This window comes from Streptopelia decaocto, assembly GCF_964273445.1.
Source record: "Streptopelia decaocto genome assembly, chromosome: 3".
Lineage (NCBI taxonomy): Eukaryota > Metazoa > Chordata > Aves > Columbiformes > Columbidae > Streptopelia > Streptopelia decaocto.
Window position 1 is genome coordinate 74,378,256 of NC_138656.1, and position 22,857 is coordinate 74,401,112.

Below are 22,857 nucleotides of genomic sequence, written 5' to 3' on the forward strand. Positions count from 1 at the left end.
GTTTTGCGCGCCCCCCCCCTTTTTTTTTTGCCATGAGTGCCAGTTTCAAAAATACCCTCTAGCACTGACATCCATTGAATCAGCTCTGCAAATTTCCTTGAATGCTTGTCAGAGACTTAAAAAAAGACAATCCTTTTTTCAGTCAAATCTGCTTGTGCATCCACATTGGTGGACAAGCAAAGACTTTTTTATTCTACCAAGCTCAGCAAGTGTGTGTAGAGTGGAATATAAAAAATACTATTTCAGATCTGTACTAAAACCTGGGAAATCCAGCAAACTAATTGCTAGACTGGTACTATCAATACTGGGCTCTGTCCCTGCCTCTTCTCCTTCAGAATGATGCAGCTGGCCTTTAAAACTCCAGGAATTCATCTCTTGCAAGATGAACATGCTTTCGTGCAAGAAGAAGGTAATCACTGGATAAACATGTCTCTGAATCAGAATTCTTCCTGCTGCTTGGATGAGTGGTAGTAATACTGTAGTGATCTGACAGGCATCAGGAATGTATACTCCTTTTATTTAGTGTTTTAGTAATAATTTTGGAACCATCATTTTTGCTGCTTCCAACAAAAGCCCAGTTTAAGTGGAAGTTAGCAGCAGATGCCAACTCCTTGCTATGGTGATGAGTCAGTTGCTTTCTTCCAGTAGTAACTTTTCCTAAGTGACCTGGGTACCCTTTGTTGGAGGGACACACACATGGTCACACAGTCTGAGATGTCACATGTACTTTGTCATTGTGGCTAAGCCAAAGTCATCTTGTTCTCACCTTCTCTAAAAGAAAACTGATTTGCAACTTAAAGCTCTCCAAGAAATACCAAATTTTAACTAGAGAGTTCTTTCATCTATTGGTTGCTTTTTCTCTGGAAGTTTCTTTGGTTGCAAAGAAGTCAGGAGGATATAGGTGTAATTCTAAGGACCCCAAGCACAGAGGACGTACTGCTCTGTCCCTTTGCAGTTCTATCTAGCTAACTCCCAGTTTTTCTTTGCTAGATATGAAAACAAAGCTTTGCCTTAACTTAATTTCCTTCCGCTGGATTCTGAAGACCTTGACATCATCTTCAAAGAAAGTTCAACTTTCCATTTACCCTCCTTTCAGTGTAAAACAGATGCTGCTAATAGTACATCTAGGTTCATAGGATAATTCAACTTGGAAGAGATCTCGGGAGGTCTGTAGTCAAACCTCCTGCTCAAAGCAGACTGAGGAATGAGATCCAGCTCATCTAGCTTTCTTCATAATGATCAGGTTGTTGAAGAAGTCATAGTTGTTTTCACAAAGTGATAATAAAAATATGTTTTAAACAGATGACTGAACTTTCTGCCCCCTGCCTCAGGCCTTATGCTCTGTGTTTAATGCTGTACTTGGTGTGCATTCATGAATATGTAGCTCAGAAGAAGCCATACTGATGCTGGCATAATCTAGCCTGTTAGGTGTTGTTAAGGTCATTTGAGAGCTGAAATATCCGAAGAACTTTCTGTCTCAAGATTTTCAGAACTAGCTATGTGGGCTGCATCAAGACCTTCTATGAGAACATGAGCATAAAGATCTTGTCTGTCTCAGGGATATGTCACCAAAAGTCTCGGTGTATTAATGGGGATACTAGGAATCTCTTCCATTTCTCATAGGTGACAGCTCACCATCTGCAGTCTATCTGTTCTTTCTCCAAAACTCATGCCATGGCAGGCATAACAGAGGTGATGCTGCGCGCATTAGAGTGCTCTTTAATTGCTGTCTGTGTGAAAGGCAATCAGGCTGCTTCCAGGAAACTGAAGCGATGTGAATCATTATCCTTGGACAACTTTAGTCTGTAAAGGTAAACACGGACTAGCATAGTCTAAAGTGTAGAGGTTATATACTTGTTATCATGTGCTTCTGAGACTGCGCAAATTGACACAAATGAACATTGGGTTATCGGTTTTACTTCTGCATGTGTCCTGGACTGCTGTTGATCTGGGAATTTACAGTTGAGAGTGATCTGAAATGGTAATACTCTGCTTTGCGTATTTAGCGTAATAGTGAATAAGGTGTGAGCGCAGCTCTGGAAATTGTGAAAACGTAAAATGTGCTCCACTTTCAGCGATAAGCAGAATCAGTACTCCATGTGGATGTGTACCTTGGGCTCCACATTCTCTGGGAGCTCCAATTATTGGCAAATAGCTTCTGTCCTGTCCCTGTGAATGCGGCCAGACAGCTGAGAGATGATAATGCTGTTCTTGACTCAGAAGACTGTCACATCTCCAATTGGAGTAGGTGGCTACAGTGCAAAGGGCCACCTTCTGGTTTAGGAACAGGTAAATGTTACTCTGGCCAAGGAGTAGATTTTTTTTTTTTTTCTTTTTCCCCATTGGTCTTTGTCTGAGTTTACTAGTAATGGAAAACTAAATGAGATTTATCCTGACCTGGGAGTTGCTGTGAAGCAGAGTTTGAGATGTCACGCTTCATTGCGCCTGTCCGCATCAATGATATAAATCATGATAGGACCTATTTAAACAAACTGAAAAGCAAAAAATGAGAAAGCTGTAGTAAGACGGTACTGTATGTAGGAATTAAAAACTCGAAGAAGGCCGAGCTTTTTTTCTTTTGTCTGGTGTAAGTATTCAAACTGGACATTTTTGGGCAGAATAGGTGTTGCACGTGAAATTCACACTGGCTTATTGCACACAAGCCCTGGGTCTCAGCTGCAGATATTGCAGAGATTAATCTTATTAATGGAACTGCTAATTGGTGTTTGACTTCTAATTATAGTAACAATAGACCATAACAATCAAACCTCACCTTTACTGGGGCACAGTAGGACTCTCTATCATAAAAATTATTTCCTTTGGGACTTACTGTTCTTACTCCCATCTTCTGGGAGGCTCGCTTTCAGCAAAGGTGCTGTATCCCAACTAGAACGTGCTTTGAAAGCTTGGCTAATTACCTGGTAGAGAAAATGCATGGTCCTAAAATATTCAATAGCTAAATACATTAAGAAGTGCACACAATTCTTGACAGAATTATTTGTTTGAAACATAATGGGAAAAGTACCTCAAAATATGAGCAGTGGTGTCTTTTGTAATCGTTAATAAATGTATAATTTTGTTTCCCAATCCTTGGTAGCTTTCCCTTAGCTTTTAGTGAGAGGAAATCTAAGTGATTATTCTGAATTATTCTGTTTGTTTTTTCTCTCCAGGATAAATCCTGTGAGATTCTTCATCTCATTTTTAAGTCTCAGGAGATGAAAAGCACATACAACTTGATTATGTATTCCTATTGATCATCTTCCCACCCACAACAATAAAAATCAACTCCAAATACAAATCTAACAATATTACTAATTCATTACAACCAGTACTTTTCTTCATTAACTTTTTATTGTTTTCAGCACACACAGCATGTGCAAATACAGCAATTACATCTTGAATAAGAAAAGGTTCTCTTCTTATGCTGTAGAATAAATCAGAAGGTGCTGCATTAAACCTAATCAAAGACTGCAGAGCTATGGACTCAAATCTTGTTCAAAATAAGATAGCTGAGCAAGGTCAACTTAGTACATACATTACAAAGGGGGTTTGTTTTTTAAAAAGGAAGTAATTTTTAGCTTAATAAAAAGCACAGTAGGGATGGCTTGCTGTGGAGAGACCAGAATGCTGCCTGCTCTCTGTCTGTCCATCTGTCCAGCCCATCCTTTTCCTGGAGCTTCCTCATCCCACTGCCTGTGGAGTGAGTGCTGGAGTGCCACTATGTGCAGCAGAGCACACAAACCAGAGCAACACTGATGAAGTTCTGCAGTGGGTTGGGAGCAACAAAGTCCTGCTGTCACCCTGCTGGGAGCTTTTCAAAGAAAGGCCAGATGACCTGTGGGTGACAAGACCTAGTATGACCTTCCTTGGGCATGACACCTCCACGCATCAGAGCACTTTGGCAGGGCCATTCGTTGGTGGTTTGCTGTAAAATCTTTCCCTTGCAACTAATTTCTGCTTGAGAACCTTCACAATTTATTTAAAAAAAAAAAAAAAAAAATTGTATTTCTGAAGAGAAATATCCAACCATCCCCTAGCACAATTCAGTGCTGTGATGGAAGCACACAACAGGGGACTGCTTATCCCTCAGAACTGTGATGTCGATATGACTGATTGCTTCACAGCAATTTCTTAAGTAACTGTATCTATGCAATTTATTTGTCCTACAGTCCTAAAATATCTCCCGTGTTTTCCCATCTGCTGAAGTACCAGCTGTCCTCTTCCCAAGCACAACCTATTAACTTCTCCGTTGATAAATTTTATGATGCAATTATGCAGTTTCAATACAAATTTCTACAATACTTGGAAAATTGTAGCAATATGAAGCTAAGTATTACAAGGCTTACTGTACCAATTAGTTTATTTTCTTAATATGATTTGGTCAGTACTCTGATATAATGTAGCTGAAGATATTATTAACACGAAATATTTTCATCTGGAGGTGGAGTTGAGAAGATCTTCATTATATTCCACAGGTATACGTATAAAAATAATGTACTGAACTTTGGCATATGTGGATATGTTTGGGGACTTTGTTGTTTCTGTGGTGGTAACAGATTGATTTGGGGTTCAGTGTAAGTAAGAGTTGGCTGGACTGCTGATGAATGATGCTCTCCTAGCTCAGAAGGTCTCCTTTTTGCTTAGAGTTCATGAGACTGTATAAAGGTTATGTGTGCAACATCCATTCCCTTACACTTCAAAATAACAGCTTTTCTGGACACTGATCACATTATACGTTAAGTGAATGAATATTTCTTGTCACTTCACTGATATCTGGCCTTCAACTTTCAGCAGATTTACATGTGGAATTTGACAGCTCTGAGATGCTTCTAAAGCAAACAATAATTTATAAAACTCAGCATATCAGGGCACTGAGTTGAGAAGCTTGGTTATTTGTAATGAATTCCAATATAAAAGAAGGCGTGTGAATACATACAGATAGCAAGTAGATAAAGAGAGAGAAGTCACCACCTACTGTAGTGCTATACCCAGCATTGCTCAAGGTAATATAAAATTTCCTTTGGCATGAAAAACAAGAAGAGAGGCAGGAGAAGATTGCCTGAGGGCCTTTTGTGTGGTGTTAGTGGGGGTTTGTTGCTTGTTTTTAGTTTTAAAGGTGAGGGGAAACAATTCTAAGTAAATCTGGTAAAGAATGTAAAATCAAAAATTTCTTATTTCAGAAACTGAAGTTTCTTCAGGGTGTGACAGCAGGATAGGGAGAAACAAATTTTTGGATGGACCCCCTTTTATAATAAGCAGACATTGACTGTGGAATAGAAGTGTGTGCTGACATCTTCATATGGTGGATCTTCATCTTCACAAGTGAAGTGGTTTTTATTTGATGCAGTAGTGGAAGAGAAATCACTAAGAAAAATAGCAAGAAATTTCCTCATGGAAATGACTCGTTAATAAAAATGAATCATCTTTGCAGAAATATTTTCAATGGGAATGAGATGGTATTTCAGTAGATTGGAAGGGAGAATATTAGTCCTTGTTATGTTGCATCTTGGCTAATAGAATAAAGGGGAAGTTAAATTGTTACTTCAGGAAAAAGTTTTTAGGTGTGGATGGATTGCAAGAATGGCAAGTCCAGATTTGGAGATAATGGTTACATTCTGAGTTTAAGTTACTAGAAATATGTATGATGATAGTGATCAGTGATTTGAGAAGGAGTTTAGAGAATTAGGTGTAAAGTCTTCAAGAATACGAATACAACATGGTATTCTAAGTGTGTTGTATTTGAGAAGGTGCTTAAGCACCTTTAATCAGAAACATGATGTGTTTTTCTAGGTTTTGCAGCAATTGAAAACTTATGATCAACACTGCCAGTGTGATTAAGTAGCATGTTCAGTACACATGAGATTTAGGTCCATTATTTGAAGTCCATTAAAATACCTGAAGTTGTCATTTTTAATTTTTCCAAAGACTTGGACAAATTTGTGTGAATTTTGTGGAAAGAGACGATGCAGCCAAATTATTAATCTAATATTTCCAGAAAGGGGAGAAACATAAGAAAGTTTCAGATACTGCACAATATTTCTTTCTCATAATTGTTATGTTTCACCCGAAGAGTGTTCTATGGAGAGTTTACTTCAGTCTCTTACAGCTGAGATTTCGTTCTGGCTTCTGATACCCATACCCCTGCAACAAAACCAGTACAAAAAGTTCAGCTAAATTCATGTGCTGTTCCAGTTAACAAATTGAATTTTAGAAAAACTGCAGTAGTGGCTGCAATCAAGAAATGATCCTATTTTGTGGACTCAGGTAGGAATTCTGCAGAAGTTAAGTTTGTTCTTGAAGGTGGTTTATTAGCATGTAGTTCTCTCTCCACCATCATGCAGTTGATGTTAATGTTGCTTGAACTGGTTGATGTCATTTTACCCCTTATTAAAGTGTGTAGATTGAATCATTCTGGGATGAAAAGACCAAAAAATGAAAGCATGAGATTTTCAAATATCTTATAGAATTGCTGTAAATGAAGGAAGAATAGATGGAAATTATGCCAGTGGTATAATAGGTAGTACTTTTTCATCAAAAGACACGTTTTCTCAATACTCTGTTTGCATAATGTAAGTACTAATAATAATGATAAAATGTTGTGGACATCGACAGCACCAAAACTTTGTTACTATGCTGATATGGTCCCCAAAGCAGCAGTTGTTGCCTTGCTCCAAAAGGTTTATTATCCTTTCCCTGCTGGTGATTCTGTCAACGCACCTGGTGTGAGGGACGAGGTCTCCGAGAATCTGCCCTCTCCCTCTTGCCATTAGTCTCTTTCCTTCTGCATGGTGGGCAACATCCATCTGCTGCACGCTTCTGCTTCGTGAAAAGCAAAAACATTCTTATAATAAACCATTTCAGTATATGGTATTAATGTCTCTATCCAATTCTGAACACTGAAAGTTCAGGAGGGGAGAGCAGAGCAGGTGCAATAACCATGCTTTTAATTGCTGACTAACATAAATGCAGTTACAGCTGTTCAGAATAGTGCAGGTTTCCTAGATAGTATGAGGTATCTGTGGTTGTGCGAGCAGTGTATGTTCTGATTTCTTTTTTTCTCCCTTCTGTGAGTTTGGATATTTATTGTTCTTTCAGAACATACAGTAAGCTTTGTATCAGCATGATAAAAATATATACATATTTATATAACAAAAATAAACCCCAGCCCTATCTGCTACACTGTATTCTCATGATTCACATTTTGTTTTTTTAATGCCTTTTTCCTCTACAGTTAGACGTATGAACAATCTATTCTCTTAACAGGACTGCTCATTTATCAGGTGTTCATTCTTCACTGCATAAAAACGGTTACCTTCTTTTCTCTCGCATAAAAAGCTTCTGTATATTTCAAGTGTCATTAGTAGCAGAGCTTTAATGTCAAGGTTACTGCACCTTAACTTTCAGCTACATTGAGTACAATTATAGACAAATTCTTCAGAGATATTTCAGAGAAACACTTGGGGTGATAAGTCATGCTGGCGGTCTGCATAGGTGACAGTACACAGTAGTGGGAATTTCTGTTTTTAGTTCAAACCAGCTCCCATAGTCAATGCAAATAAAATTATAGCCATGCTTCAAAGTCTTGGAGGGCTGAGAAACAGCTAATAAAGGCAAGAGAAAGTATGGTCATAAAATTAATTTTTAGTAGCCTGTGTTTTTTTGCCATTTGCCTGCAAGTGAAACCTTTTATTTCCCTTCGTATCCTTGCAGTTGGTTTTAGCGCAAATATTTAAATATTTTGGGTAAATAAAACAAAGAATAGTCAAAATTATTTTTAAACCATGATGTGAAATTTGTCATGGAATAGATGCATGAGGTATAATTGGAGGATACATGTTGTCAAGAGCCTATAGAGCCAATCTGGGTAATTCTGGCTGGATGGGCATCCTGGGTGGTGCAAGTCATTCCGTAAGCACTCTGGCTGACACATGCTGCTATCGTAAGGGAAGGGATCCTGGTCATTTCCGTAGCAAAATATGTGGTTTTCTCCATCATTGTATTCCTTTCGATTTCTGCTTTGGTAACAGCACTATCATCCAATCCACAAATTAATCCTTTAGTTCATACCTCATCTTTTGAGTTTTATCATCGACATACCTTATTCAGTTCTGAGTCCTGCTGTCTTTCCTTGCATCGCGTATCCTCCCATGCCATTTTTTCCAAGGCTGTGCTACAGCAGCCGTTGCCAAAGCTTTTGACCATCTCCCTTCTTACCTTTTTTAGACTCCTGTTTACAATACCTGCAACTTGCTGCCTTCAGTAAGCTGAAAGACGACCTTTAAGCTAGCTCCATTTTAAACTCTTTTGGCTTGATCTTCTTTCACCCCATCAGCTTCAAGTATCTTATTTTTACCTTCTTTTTTTTTAATGTAGTACTGCTGTTTTAAGGAAACAGTGGTGGTTCTGTTCTTTCTGGACCACTGATAGCTGTGCAGACGTGGGCTTGCTTGTGATCAGCTTCCTTGGAACTGGCCAATGGTCTTTAATTTTTGAATCAAGCATTAGAGAATTTAAACCTACTCTGAATTGTCTGGAAACTTAGCCTGAAAATAACTATATCACACTTCTGCATAATGTTGTCTGTGTTTACTTAGACCTTTAAATTAGCCTTATGCCCTTTGGATTTTATAATGAATTCAGGGGCTTGCGTTTGTTTCATGTTGTGCAGGTTTCATATGTATTTCATATTTGCCGGTGTCTGCCTGCAAAAATGCCACCTTGTTGGGGTAAGTAGTTTTGTCAGTAATAAAACGAACTGTACAAGTGGCAGATAGTAGAAAGAACTTGATGCAAAGTGTTGTTGTTGATAGAAAACTTGTTTACTGTGTTTAGTTATCAGAGTAGCTGCTCAGTTATCATAGACTCACATTGTCTGGAATTAATGGAATTCTTTCTAAATTTGTAGAATTTTTTTTTAAACTGCTGTTAAATCAAACGTGCTTTTTATCTTTCAAACAATTGCAAAACACGGATAAGATTTGTTGGCTAGTTTAACTAGGAAATTACCTGGGTGGGATTCCCAAACTGGAGATGTGCTGTTAACCCTGCTCCGCGCTCTTGAGCCACTGACTGAGCGTTCACCGAGGATACAGGGAATCCAGGCTTGACTCCCTCGAGTATTTGAAAGGATGCAAATCCCCAGTACCCCTCTGTCTGAATTTTCAGAAAAATCCTCTTCATAGAGGGATATAGGACACCTAGGTCAGGAATGCCCGAGTAGGTGATGTTGTTCCCCTCTCAGTAAATTAGTGGAGCAGGAACTGAAGTCCAGGTGGTCCCACCTTTCTTTCCCATAATGTCCTGGAGACTGACTGACTTTTTTCGCTCTTTTGCCATCTGGCTGAATGAATAATTCAGCATTTTGTGTAAGGGCAGAGTGGCTCAGCAGGAGCAGCCGGGGGAGGAGGTGTGAGGATGCCCTGGCCTTGTGAGCCGGGCGGCTGCCTGATGCGAGACCCAGATTTCCAAGCGATGCTCTGCACCTTCAGAAGAGGAGTTTGGACTTGAAAAGCCAATTCTCTGCACTTGTGTTGTCAGGTGCCACATCCAATACTCCAGTCCTCCCTCCTTCTTGCAGTTTTTTGACTTTAAAATGCTGTCATTTGGAGTTTGGTGGACATCGGCATGTTTTTAAGTGATAAACATATCTTTGCTTGTGCTGACAAATATTCACATTTGCCCTGTTACATCTTTTCACCCACATACCTCCTCTAAACACGGAAAGGCAGGAAAATGAATGTCTCTGACAGTTGTTTTCTAGCTGGAAGTCAACATGTGCAGCTGGGTAGAAAGGTGCTATAAGTCAGATCTCATAGGTGTTTTCTCAGAGATGGCACTCTGATTATTTGAGACAATTGTTTTTCCAGCCTGCTGTGAAGGATGAGTTGCCTTTTGGATACTTACATTTTTCCGTGCTGTTAAAGCAGCAAATTGAAAAGCAGAGGAGTAAGTTCAAAGCCAAGGCTGAAAGTTCAGTTTTAACTTTTAGTTTTATGACTTTTGTCACTTTGTGTTACAACCTAACTGTGGTTTTCACTTAGTGTTATTAATAAAATTTGCTCATTTAAAATAGGCTATCTTTCTTCACAGCAAATGACAGTGAATTTCACTCTTTTTAGTATCTGTGTTAGATAATAGTTGTGAGAATAATAGATTCCAGGGAACTTTGATCCACCATTACTGTAAAATAAAAATACAACTTAATTTTTTTTCCCTCTGACCATAATGGTTTTAACCTTGTGTACTAATTTGAATGGGCTTGTGGGGGCAGAGTCCTAAATGAGACACAAATGAAGGAAAAATTGCTAATGCTGCCACTGTATATCTAATGAGCACTGTGTAATAAACCATAACCTCTTCAACATTTCTGTGGAAAATGGTGTGATTATTTTGGATGGCTGGCCCTTTGTGTATGGCTCATTACCATCTGGCATAATGTGTATTGATATAGCCTGTAATTGTCAACTCTTATTTGACATGCTGCCTTTAATAAATGTGCCTTGCATGGCTAGAACCCCCTAATGGTTATATGGAAAACTGTAATTAAAGAAAATATGTATACTTAGGTAAAATACACACCCTTATATACATAAAATAATTTTGTAGATGGTCTCTGTTTTTCTTTATCTCCTATTCTTTGTGGGAATACTTGTATGTATTCCCAGGTTAGTACAGTGCCAAATGCATCGCATTACTGATATGGGTACCTAAATTTGTAAAGACAGATGTGAATCTTGAATGTAGGTGGTTTCCTCATGCAGAACTGGCTTAAAAGGAAGTTTGAAAGGATGCTCCTGTGCTGGGAATGGGAGGTCACTGAAATGGGCAAAGTGGCTCTGGAGTTGATGTGTCTCCTGAATAAGGTGGCTGGAATAGATGCATTTGGAAATCCTGATGCTGAAAGCATCTATATCTACTTAAAAGAAAATGGGCTGCTGGTGAATAGTAAGTTTTCAGATACAGGGACCAACACGAACTGCTGCCAAATCTAAGTTGTCTTTCATTTATTTTCTGAAAAGTTTCTTTCCCTTGGCTTTATGGTTGATGAATACATGAATAACTAAGAGACACAATTTTGCTACTCAGGTTGGCTTGCAATACAAAACAGGCCACAGGATTTCCCCAACTTTAGTCAGGTCTAATAGGATTTAATCAGGTGTTCTCTTCAGTTGTGCTGCTGTTGGAGAATCCACTGCTACTTTTTGTAACAGGGCTCAGCAAGTGCCTTCACCTTAGGCTTCTCTGGATTTTCTTAGTTTCAAGCTATTGGATCTTCCTTTGTCTTTGCCTAATAATCTGAGTATTTTCTTATCTTGATTTTATTTTAATTTTTTTTTCTGTAGTGTAAATACATAAACCTTCTTTAAACAGCTGTGACCAAGTCAGTCTATGAGTTCAATATCAGCCTTCTCCATATGTTAAACAGATTTAGTTTCTCACTTTATATGTTTTCTTTTACTCAGGTTGTTAGTGTGACTGTTCTCTAAATTTTTACCTGCTTTCCCAAATTCTTCCTGAAATAACTTTACCAGTGATGATTTTTATTGGCATTGGAAACCCAGGGCCAGCAGAAACACTACTTTTGCTGCTATTCTTCCCTTAAATCATCAATGGATCCTGTTAGCCTTTTTGACTACAGTGGTATCCTGTATTTTAATCAATTATTTCGGATGATCTGTTCCTTCACCCTCTTTCTGCCCTTTTCCAAACACTCAGTGTTTTCTTCCTGACAGAGTCCCTAGTCCTGTATGTATATGCTCTGCTTTCTCTAATTCCAGCTGAGGTCTATTGACTGATCTCTTTTTGCAATGCATATTTTTACTACAGTAAAGCATATTGAACCAGCTCAGTTGACTCTGTATTGAGGATGATTCATTCTCTTTGCTGATTATCAGCTGTGTCATTCCTTTTCTGTTGCCTTCCCTCCTGAGTGCAAGTTCTCTGGACCTACTGGCTATAAAATCCTGACCCGGCTGCCATTCATGAGCATTATTTTTTACTACTGAGCTAGAAGATATTTATATCTGGTTGTGTAAATATATTGCTTAAAAATATAACAAGCTTTCTAAAATCCTTTGCCTTTGTGTCATTATGTTTCTGCCCACCCTGACGGACGATTCAGTTCTTAAAATTCTTCATGGCTTTGTGGGTCTTTAGTATATCCTCTTTAAATTGCCTTTGCTCAGTTTCCTGTACATCTCTGCATTTTCTCGTTTGTTCCTTTAACAATTTTCTTCCTTGCCTAGTTTATCTGATTTGCATTTGTTGCTATCAGTTTTCCAGTTTGTTTGAGCTAAAGAGGGAGGGAATTATAGCTGCTTAGCTTTGTCGAAGTCATGATTTTTTGGCTTTTTCTTTTGTTTTTAATCAGCTTAGCCTTTTAAACTGGGGAATTGTGGCTTTTTGGTCATACAGCAAAATAGTCTTCAATAGTTTCCAAAAACTATTCAGATTTTTAGTTTATCTAAATGATTCAGCTTGTTTTATCACTGAAAATGTTGCTTATCTACAATATTATATACTTCTGAGTATTATATGTCATGTTTATAAAGAATGTTTGTATACTGCTATGGTTTTGATTATTGTTTTAACAAATGCATTGAGATCATGTTCACTTGTACATAACTTTCTAGTTCTGATATGAACTCTTTGTAGCAAATTAAAGTTTTATTAGAGCACTCAAGTGGAATGCAACATTTCTTGAGGTAGGAAATGTCCTTTTAGAAATTAAAGATAGTGACAATACATTATCTTGCTAATATACATTATTCAAAGTAAATTCTCCTGTAGTAGCTGCATCTTTATTGACATAATGAGAGCAGTAGCTCTTTGAAGAAATAAACACCTTAGCTTTTGATATGACTTGATATAGTACTTGATATGGTCTGCATAGCTGTTAATGCAATCTATAGAAGAATGCGCTGTGCTGAAGGTTGTGATCATGGGTACTGGCCACCGATGCCAAATGTAGGGGTAACCCAGACAGAGACATCAGACTCTGAAGTTCATCAGTTAGGGCCTCATTTGGCGGGGAAGTGATGGTGCAAATATGGATCCCTTGCAGTTGGGTGCAGGCAACTGGCTCCAAGGCTCAAGGGCTCCATGGTAGTGACATGGTGGTGGCTGTCTTGGCATCTCTGTGGCACTGGAAGGAAACTGATCTGAACTGGTTTAACTTCTGTGTTGCTGTCTGGAGTATAAAGAGGGAATTGGTTGTTCTGTGGTAGACCTAATGTAATGATCAGTGAAGTCAAGACTGCCAAAACCTTTCTTCTGGATTCCTATATTAAGAAAAGGAACCGGAGCCTGACTTAAGTGCCTCTCTCCTCCCCTGCTGACCACCCACAGTGCCTAGAGAAACTGGTTTGCTGAATTGCAGTGGACATCTGCCCACTGAAAACCAGAAAACATTGTCAAACCCTGTAATGGGCTAAGGGAAGCGCTTACTAAGACAAATTGTGGGAAAAGGAATTAAGCATTATTCAGTGGTAGAGGAGATACAGAATGAAAATGTAAGATCTTTTCAAGAATAAGGAAGGAAAACTATGTGAAGGAGCATGGGTGGAAGTTTTACTTCAAAAACTTTATGATGCTAGGAAGGGAAGGAGATGAAAGAGGTAAGATATGTAGCCAGTTCATCCCTGTCAATCAGTTTATTTTTGCACTTAAACAGAATACTCAATAGACTTCATAGAATTGATGTCTTTCAACTTCATTTATCCCTCAGGTGGAAGATGACCCTACAGTAGCTTAGTGACCAAGAGAGGAAGAGGCACACAAGTCTTAGTCTCTGCCCTTTTTAAAGGACAGCAGTGGGTTGGTATTTTCTGCTGGGTACATGAGTCATGGTCACGCAATGAATATTTGGTGCTGTGCTTACTGCTGCTTTATCCCCAACATTGTTCCCATTGGTGAAACCACAGTGCCTACCGTACAAGTTGACTAGTTTGAACACCTTCCCCCTCCCCTTTAAATTTCTTGTAAAAGAGACTATATACAGAAGATGAGAACGAGACTTTCCATTGCCGTGATGCTATTTGTTACTCACTGTACAATGTTCCTTGAATCATGGTTTTATTAACCATGGTGTTGACTTGACACATGAATGGAAAAAATAACAGTAAAAATCCCAGCTCTTTCTTACTGTTTAACTAGGTGGGTTATCTTGGGGGCAGCACAATGCCCAGAGCATACAGAATGCACCTGAATTTAGTGTATGCACCTTCTTGTCTTTGCAAAAGCTTTTCTTTCTGTTCACTGGTCACAAAAAAAGTAAAATCTGATACCACATTCTGCCCAAATACTTTGTCAGTGCTTGAGATTATTGGTTTAATTCTTTAGTTATTATTTTTCATATGTAATTTTCCACTAAAGGACTATTTTGGTTTTCAGATTCATAGGTATATGGATTATTACAGTTATCACTAAAATGGAATGTATGCTGGTATTTTTAATGTATTTATTTTTAAAATCCCAAATGTAAGGCTTTACATTTATTTATATTTTATTTACAAGTTAATCCTTTAGGTATTGAAAGGAAGCTATTGGACTGACGGTCACAGAGAAAATGTTCAAATTTTGGGTGTGTACTGTTAGTCACTTTAGTTTAAAGGTTAAGTGTTACAAGTTCTTAAAGAATTTCTGATCTGTCAGTTCCATTGCTTTGTTCGTTGCAGTTACTTCCATTGTTGAAAATTTTAGAATATGAGTTTTAATGGCTAATTTGTCTTGGGTCCATTTCTGTGAAATATGTGTACTATTAACATTTAAAATTACTAAACAGTTCTTTGCATAACCTATCATCCTTTGAGAGGGCCAGTATATTTCTGGCAGTAGACTGATAATGAAAGGGAAACTGACTCAAGTTTTCTTGCTGTTACTGAGAGTTTCCATCGCACATATTGCAGAGGAGTATTTAATCTGAAGTGCTCTTTTGTTCACAGCAATACAATTGTGCTATTTAATGCTTCTATTTTATCATATGTTTTCCTAAATATCATTTAGGAAATACTCCTTTCTTTTTTTAGAGTAGGACATGAAATTAGGGAATGAAGTAATTCATAAGAACTGTTAAAGAGATCATACTGGCAAATTTTTGATTGCTGCAATATTTAAAGATAAACAACAAAAAGAGTATTCAGGATGCCAGGAAGGAACACTGCAAAATTTTTAAAAGTTGCATAGGAAATTTACTACCAAAACCTATTTTGTTTCCACAGAATTTTGTTTCAATATTTTGCCAGTCCCTCTTACCATTTAATATCATTTTGGTCAGGCTTTGGTCGGTGTTCAATTTTGCATGAGATGGTCATCTCCATCATGAGACCATTGATAACAGTGATACTGTGATGAGGCAGACTCCCAGACATACAAATATGAAATGTTAAACCAAAACAAAATTGTGAAATGCACTTTTTGAGGTAGAAGCACATTTACAAAGATTCTCCTTTAGTTCTTTATTTTTTTTCTCTAGATGTGGTGCCTTTTTGAGCATGGGGTTTCTACAACACCTGCATTCCTTACTTTGGCATCGCAGCAGCATTAGTTTATAAGGGCAAAAATAAAAGATTTATTGCAGTATGCTCAGCAGTTTGTCGAAGTTCAGCAAAACTTGGATGTCAGTGATCTGTGACTTCATTGGGAGAGGGGAGCAAAGAGGAAGAGTAGGTATTGCACTTGTTTTGTTTTGTTGCAGGATGTCTATATAACTTAATTTTACATTTTTCTAGTATTTTCCTGCAAGCTGGTGGGTTATAGTACTGGAGTCAATATAGCTCAAATTGACCTTGCTGAAGAGTTTTTCATTCCTCGTGAAGTTAGTGTTTTCTTTGTACTTTCCAGGATGACATTTGCAGCTTGAGGAGCTCATAACTTAAGGAATGCTTCACAGAAAGCATTTTACAGAGATTTAGGTTAGTTACACTGGTACTGAACTTGCAGGAACAAGGAGTCAAGAGCAGAAAAACGAGGCAATTTACATGCTGCTCCTTTTTACACACCACAGGCAGGAAAAGTCTGTAAATCAAAGTTTTTCATGAAGTGAAGAGTAGAGGCAAAAAAAAAAAAATTGAATGGGGGAAAAGGTATTCACTGAAGTGGTAAATAGGAATTGGCTCAAAAAGGTGATGAGCCAGTATGTCCTGTTTACAGGAGGAGGAGGTCTCTCCATCTTTGGAGATCTACAAAAGCTGTCGGACATGGTTCTCAGCGACCATCTCTAGGTGGCCTTGCTTGAGCAGGTGGTTGGACCAGGTGACCTCCAGAGGTCCCTTCCAGCCTCAGTGATTCTGAGATTCTCTTAGTAGAGGGAGTATAGGGGAGCTGAGCTGTGTTCCACGATTAGCTCTGTGCAAGTAATGCACCTAACAGGGAAACTTGTGCTTGTTTGACTATGACCCATCAGAACTTTTTAGCGTGGTCCCCTTGGTACTGTCCAAACATCTGTACCACTGTCGTTGGAATGACATTTCTGCATGTAGGCTGATTTTTGGAAGAGGAGAAAGAAAAGGAGATGGAAGGGCATGTGGAGCTCAAAACAGCGTCATCTGTTGGAATGTGATGTCTGTCTGTAGAGTCTCTGGGGCAGCTGGTGGTGGTTTGCAGGGAGTTCTTGCTTCAGTGACGAAGCCCATGAAAGAAAGATGGAAGTATGTTGGCATTTGGTGAAAAAGCGTTCCTTATTCTTAGCCCACTTCATTTAGAGACTCCATGTGTGTTAAAGATGTTGACTGTTTTCTCAGTACTACCTTGCTGTGTAAGTAATCTTTGTGGCAACCACTTTTGTGTCGTGTGAACATGGGCTCTGGAGCAAGAGCAGGATGGCAGCAGCAGGAGTTCATAATCCTGTTGCCCTGTTTCTGCTTTTGTACTCTGTTCTATGTTGTTATGCATCCAGCATTGCATAAATGTTAATGTTTTGTATTTTGGGATTAGCTGCTTTCAAATACACAATTATTTAATCACTGAATAGTGCTTTAGATCAAGAAAGCTGTATGTAGTGTTGCTTTAGCCATTCAGTAGCAACTTCATAATAGTGGGGGTTTTCTTGTTAGATGCTTTACAAAGTCATGTCAAGAACCCTCCTGTATCCGTAGCAGCACTGTGGGCTTTCTAGTCATGCCTGGGTATTATGGGGGTTATTACAAAAAATGGGAAGGAATCTGTTGCCTGGGATTTCTGCAATAGCTTTGGTTCTTATATGTTTAGTTTCCTAGAGAGAGAGAGAGGAAGAGTGGCGTGTGAGATCAGAATTAGACACAGATTATCTGCCTAATATGGTTCTCTCGATAGCACAAATAATATGAATACCGTTTGGAGAACAAATGGATTATAGAAAAAGAAATGAAAACATCCAGATCCTGAGCATTTGGAAAGCATGACACTGATGTATTTGTGTAACCTTTTCATGAAGAGCGATGCTGAAGTCAAAGAGGGGATTTTGATTTCCTTCATTAAAAGCTTATTAAATGAAGAAATAGGACAGTCGTCGTTTCACTTCAGTAGTTGGGGGTCACAGAGGTGGCCTGATCTCCTCGGGATATTAATTCCTGCTTTCAGCTGGGGGAAATGAGCCGTCGCTGGAGTCGGCTGCAGCTCCATGTGCTCGTCACTAGGGATCCCCATATGTCCCGGGATCCACGGCGGTGGGAGACGCAGCGCTCGGCGGTGGGGAGCAGGGGCTCTCATTGCTATTCCAAACAGGTAGCCGGGCTCAGTCTGCCCAGAGCAAGTCTGTTTAATGTTGATCAGCTGTCCATCTGATAAAGCGAATGGATATGGGCATTTCCTCCAAGGGCTGCCCTGACAGTGACAGCAGGAGCATCGGGATGTCTTGTTAGTCTTTTTCTCCGAGCTTGAAATTTTATTAACCCTTTGTTAGAGCCGAGGCAGGCATGATCACAAACAATATTGCGGCTCTAGGTTGTGCACGTTTCTCCCTCGGCTCTTTGAAAAACAGCATCAACCTTCAATTTTGTTGTCTACATGGAGAATGGCTGGCTGGTTTGTTTTCAGATTGTTTTTCTCTGCATGGAGCAAAAATTGTGAATTATAAAGGCAGCTTTTAAAACAGCTTAGGTTTTTTGTGTGTGACAAAATACATTGGGAACCTCTGTTTATCCTCTCCCCCTAGTTCTTCTACCTTTTTTATGCCTGCCCAGGCTCTGTGGCTCTGCTGGCCCTTTGCTCTTACTGATTGCCATGGATCACTGCGCTTAAACAGTTGCTGCTGGGCCACTTGGCAGGTCAGATATATTTGGGGCAGAAGGTTAGTTTAGATTAATATTGCTCAGGGTGGGTACCACACATCTTCACTGTCTAGAGGCAACAGTATTAATTTGGTCAGTACTATGCCGGCACTGAAGCAGAATCTAATGTGAACATGTATCAGCAAGGATACATATGTGGATGTGTGGAGCAGTTTAGTTATTTGATTAATCAGTGCTTGGCCACTTTTGAATAAGCACAGGGAGCATAACATGCCTTTTACTAGGTTGCAATTTAATTTGAACTTTAAGGCCTTTTAGTTATCTGTATAGCTGATGGCATGCGTTGTGTTTTTGCTCATCTATGAAGTGTCCGAGACCTAAAGGGAACTGCTTGAGTCAGAAAACATGTGAATGTGCTGAAGATTTCATAAGAGGGGGGCCTGTGCATATCTGGGTGTGCAGTGTTCAGAGAATACTCCTGTGTGTTGCTCTGTTCCCCCCTCCCATTGTCCCTGTGCAGTTGTTATGTCTGTTCATCGCATGGTTGTAGTTCCAAGCTAAGGTGACATCCCTGGGCTCCTCAGAGTGACAGTCACTAACTGTTGGGGGCTGCAGGGTTGAATTGCAGGAGGAGGGGAAGAGAGGGCTGTGCTACATGACTTTTTTTCCTGCCTTTTCCAAAAAACAAAAATAAATAGAGGGCAAGCCTCTATGGGATAACCTCTGTGGCAAGCCTCTCACAGGAATGAGAAAACCCTAAATTCAGCATGCAGCAGTCAGTGTGTTGGAATAAGAAGTGATTTGAAAACTTATCCACATGAAATTGGGTCTGCCCCTTTGCTGGACCTTTGCTGCTTCTGACTAAAACAACCAGTGAAATATCATTAGTACACAGTTTTAAAATGTTCAGCAGTTTCTCCTCTCCCCTCTATGCCCTCCCCTCTTGGTATTATTGAACTGCAAGGTATCATGTTATTAATTTAACTCTAATTTGAGCAGTCATTGACTGCAGTATTCTTACAGTGTTTGGATCAGCTTGCTCACGACTCCCCTGCTGATAAGTCCTTTGTTCCTTCCCATCAGTACTTTCTGCTTGGCATTTTCTTCATGTCAGTGTCCCTCAAGCTTCTAGAAGACAAAACAAAAAAAAAGAAAGCACCATGAGGACTGTATCAATTACTTAGCTTTATTTTGCGAAAGAATTCAAACAAAGGGCAGCGTTCTTCCAAACGGAACCTGTGGCACCAGCAGCTTACCTGAAAATACTTAGTTCTCTTTGCTTAACGCCTCCCGGTCTGGCTTCTAGAAGTGCATAGAAGAGCTACACGATAATTCATAAAATGTCTGTTTAGCACATGCGGTTGTCATTTTTTTTTCCCCCCGAAGAATCTGTATTTTATTCATAGCATCAAAAACAATTGTACTTTTTTCTTTGCTTTCAGTCAAAGAAGTCTGGCTGAGATTACAGAACTGATCCACACTGCCTTTCTGGTGCATCGTGGCATAGTGAATATCGGTGAGCTCAAGTCCTGCGATGGCCCGCTGAAGGATATGCAGTTTGGAAATAAAATGGCTGTTTTGAGTGGAGATTTTCTTCTAGCAAATGCTTGCACAAGCCTTGCACAGTTGCAGAATACCAAGGTAAAAGAACAAAATTCTTCTGCTGCCAGAGCAAGTAACTATTAGTGAATCTTGTGAAAGAGAGACCTTTTAAAAAGGCAGCAGTTGTGATATATATGTATATATGGATCATCCTGTAAAAATCAACATATATACATAGGTGGATTGACAGGCCGCTGTGGACATTTTTACCACTGTCCTACAGAATTACTGTGTCGAAGTCTTTTTAGTATACATTCTGAAGCCCTGTATCCATAGGTAGTAATGGATGAGTGGTTAATTTGGTTAATTTAATGTATATGCAGTGGCATCCTCATGACATGCTGGACTACAGCTCCTCTGGCAGACTGCCCGGTGAAGATGTGCTTGGTTTGTTATATTGTTTTACCTTGTGCTTTCTGAAAGGTTTGTCTGTCTTAAGGACTTGTGGGGAGAAGACTTCATTTCTTTGTCTACACAGCACTAGGGTGTCTTTTTAATCTTAATAAAATTGTTTTGTTAGACGTTTGGATGCCCCTGAGTATTGGATTGCTCTATTAACGTAGATGTACTCAGTTCTAAAGGGCAGCTGCAATCCAGCTGCTCAGCCAAACTGTTTGAAACTTTACAGGGAAATGTTTTTCACGACAAATCAATAGTATATATGTATGATCTTAGAAACTGAGACTGATGGAGACCTTAAGAGATCATCTCTCTAGTCTGTTCTTCTTTTCCTCAGACAGGATCACCTACACCAAATCATTATTGACATGTGTTTGTCCTTCTTGTTCTTAAAACCTCCCATGGTGGAGAGAGATCCCTGGGCATCCCTGTGCCAGTCCAGTGTAACCCCTAAATGCACCTAAGGCTGGAGAGGTTAGTGTGTCGTTCCAGAGCAAACAAAACATTTCTTCTTTGCAGTGGTACTTTTATACTTTTGAAGATTGCTGCCATATCGTACTGTAAAATAAATGTTTGTCATGTGTGCAATTGTCAGTAATCAACACAGTTTTAATCCTGAGCTTAAGGATTCTATTCTTTTTAGATTCTCATGCTAAAGCTCCTCGTGATGGTAGTTGAGTATTTCTGTACTGCTTTGATCATGAGTGTGACAGCTTCTCTCAAAAGTGGTGTCACTTTGTAACACAGAGCTGAGATTCAGGAGAAGAGACAGAAAATTTGATGTCGATCTGCTGAAATAGTGGGTTAGACCATTACAGTGATAACTGGTAGTAAGTAGTAAAAAAGTTCTAAATAGTGCTAAATTTTAGTCATACCATAACCAAAATAAGGTGCAATTGATTTTACTAGTTGATTTGTATCCCTTTTTTTTTTTTTTTAGCACTTAGTAAGACTCTCAAGACAGACCAAGGGGTTTAACTGCACATCATTTTGTTGTTGTTGTTTCAGCGTAAGAGGAAACTTCTATAAAATCTAGCACCTATTACTTTGCACTTAGTACATTAAATATTGCAGCAGCAATGTATAATCCCTGAAGACTTGCCAGGAAACAGGCCTACAGTGAAAGGAAGCACAAGTGCAAAGAAATACTTTTTTTCTTTTTTTTTTTAAGCAATCATTATACTGCTTGTCAGAAAATTCTGCCAAAACATTTTAGCACTTTTTTTCATTTTTCTGACATCTAAATACTTTCATAGCTTCTACATACGATAAGTGGGATGCCATTATGGAAACTGATTGACTTAGTAAATTATTCTTTTTCATACATCTAACCCTACTAGTGAAGTTAGAGAAATTGAAGTACAAGCTATAGAAATCTCTTGACAGGTGCAATGATTTAAACATACTGTATTTATTCTTTTGTAAATGATGAATTTTCAAATCTGGCATCTGTTTTTCAGCAGTGTGAAATAACTGTGACTTTTTTGTTCACAATGTTTTGTTTTCTTTGATGTACAAAGTAAAAATTACAGCACTGCTTTTTCGCTGGCACTTATTGGGTAGCTCAGCAAATTGACTCGTGAAATGAGCAGCATTGTATTGTACGTGGCACTGACCGTGGTGGGCTGTAACCTCTATAGACATGCATAGCTGGTGTATAGACTAGAATTTAAACCAAAGGGGTTTTTAACATCAACTGAAACCATTGCTACCAAAATAATTTTATTGTGCTGTTCAACTCTTGCCTAAGCTTCTGTATGATGTGTTTATCTCTGTGCTTCTCTCGGGGCTGACAATTAGATGTGAAACTCTGTAGTCGTAATGAAATGCAGAGCTATTTTATAATTGCCAAGGGTAAAATTAGCAAAGTCAATTATTTTCCCTTAGGCTTTTCCCTGTAGATATTAAAAGGCTGCAAGGTAATTGCCTTAGGTAACACTTTGATTTTTAAATAACATTAAATATAGGAATTGTTGTTGTTAATTCGTAGTAATTTTCCTCTTCTTGCTACTGTTGTAGAATATAACTGTAATGATGTTAACAAGATACAAGGCTCAGGGTTTGTATTTTGGGGGGCTTCTTTTAAAGCAGTGCTTATATTTCCCATATGTTTGCTAAAGTCTTGTGAAAGAGGGTTTGAGGAGATGTTTTGGGGTTTTTTAATATCTGAGGTACAAAACCTCAGATTTTCTTGAAATGTCGGTTAGGAAGCCTCCTGTAAGATCAATTCCGCTATTATGAAGTCATCTAAAACTTGGGAGTTTGGACACACAATAATTCAGAAGAAAGCATTCTCATTTTCCACTTCGTGAAATTATGAGACATTAATTATCATTACAAAGTTGGTATTGACAGAGGCTTGAAATAAAGTGCTGAAGGGCAGATGCAACTGCGTGCTGCATTTTTGTGATCATAGCAAAGTTCTCCATTTATTCAGATAATAAAAACTGCATCAAATGAACCGTAGTTTCTTCAAAAAACTTTTACAGCTACAAAGCATTAGATTGATCAGATCACATGCATTTACAATTCTTTTCTACATTCCTGTTAACTTTTTTATCACCTTATATAAATGATCCTTTTGTTTCGTCTACTTGGTGTTTTAGATGGTGATTGCAGCAATAAATCACGTTGCTGATTGCAGGCAGTA

General features: G+C 38.8%; 1 protein-coding gene across 4 annotated transcripts in view; it reads left to right on the forward strand.

Annotated features, from left to right (window-relative positions):
- PDSS2 (decaprenyl diphosphate synthase subunit 2) overlaps positions 1–22,857 on the forward strand; it is a 117,168-nt gene that overhangs the window by 54,652 nt on the left and 39,659 nt on the right. For all 4 annotated transcript variants that reach the window (XM_082049974.1, XM_082049977.1, XM_082049976.1 and 1 more), the window contains one exon: positions 19,649–19,847. In XM_082049974.1, coding sequence (XP_081906100.1) covers positions 19,649–19,847 — 199 coding nt within the window. The remainder of the gene's footprint in view (positions 1–19,648; positions 19,848–22,857) is intronic.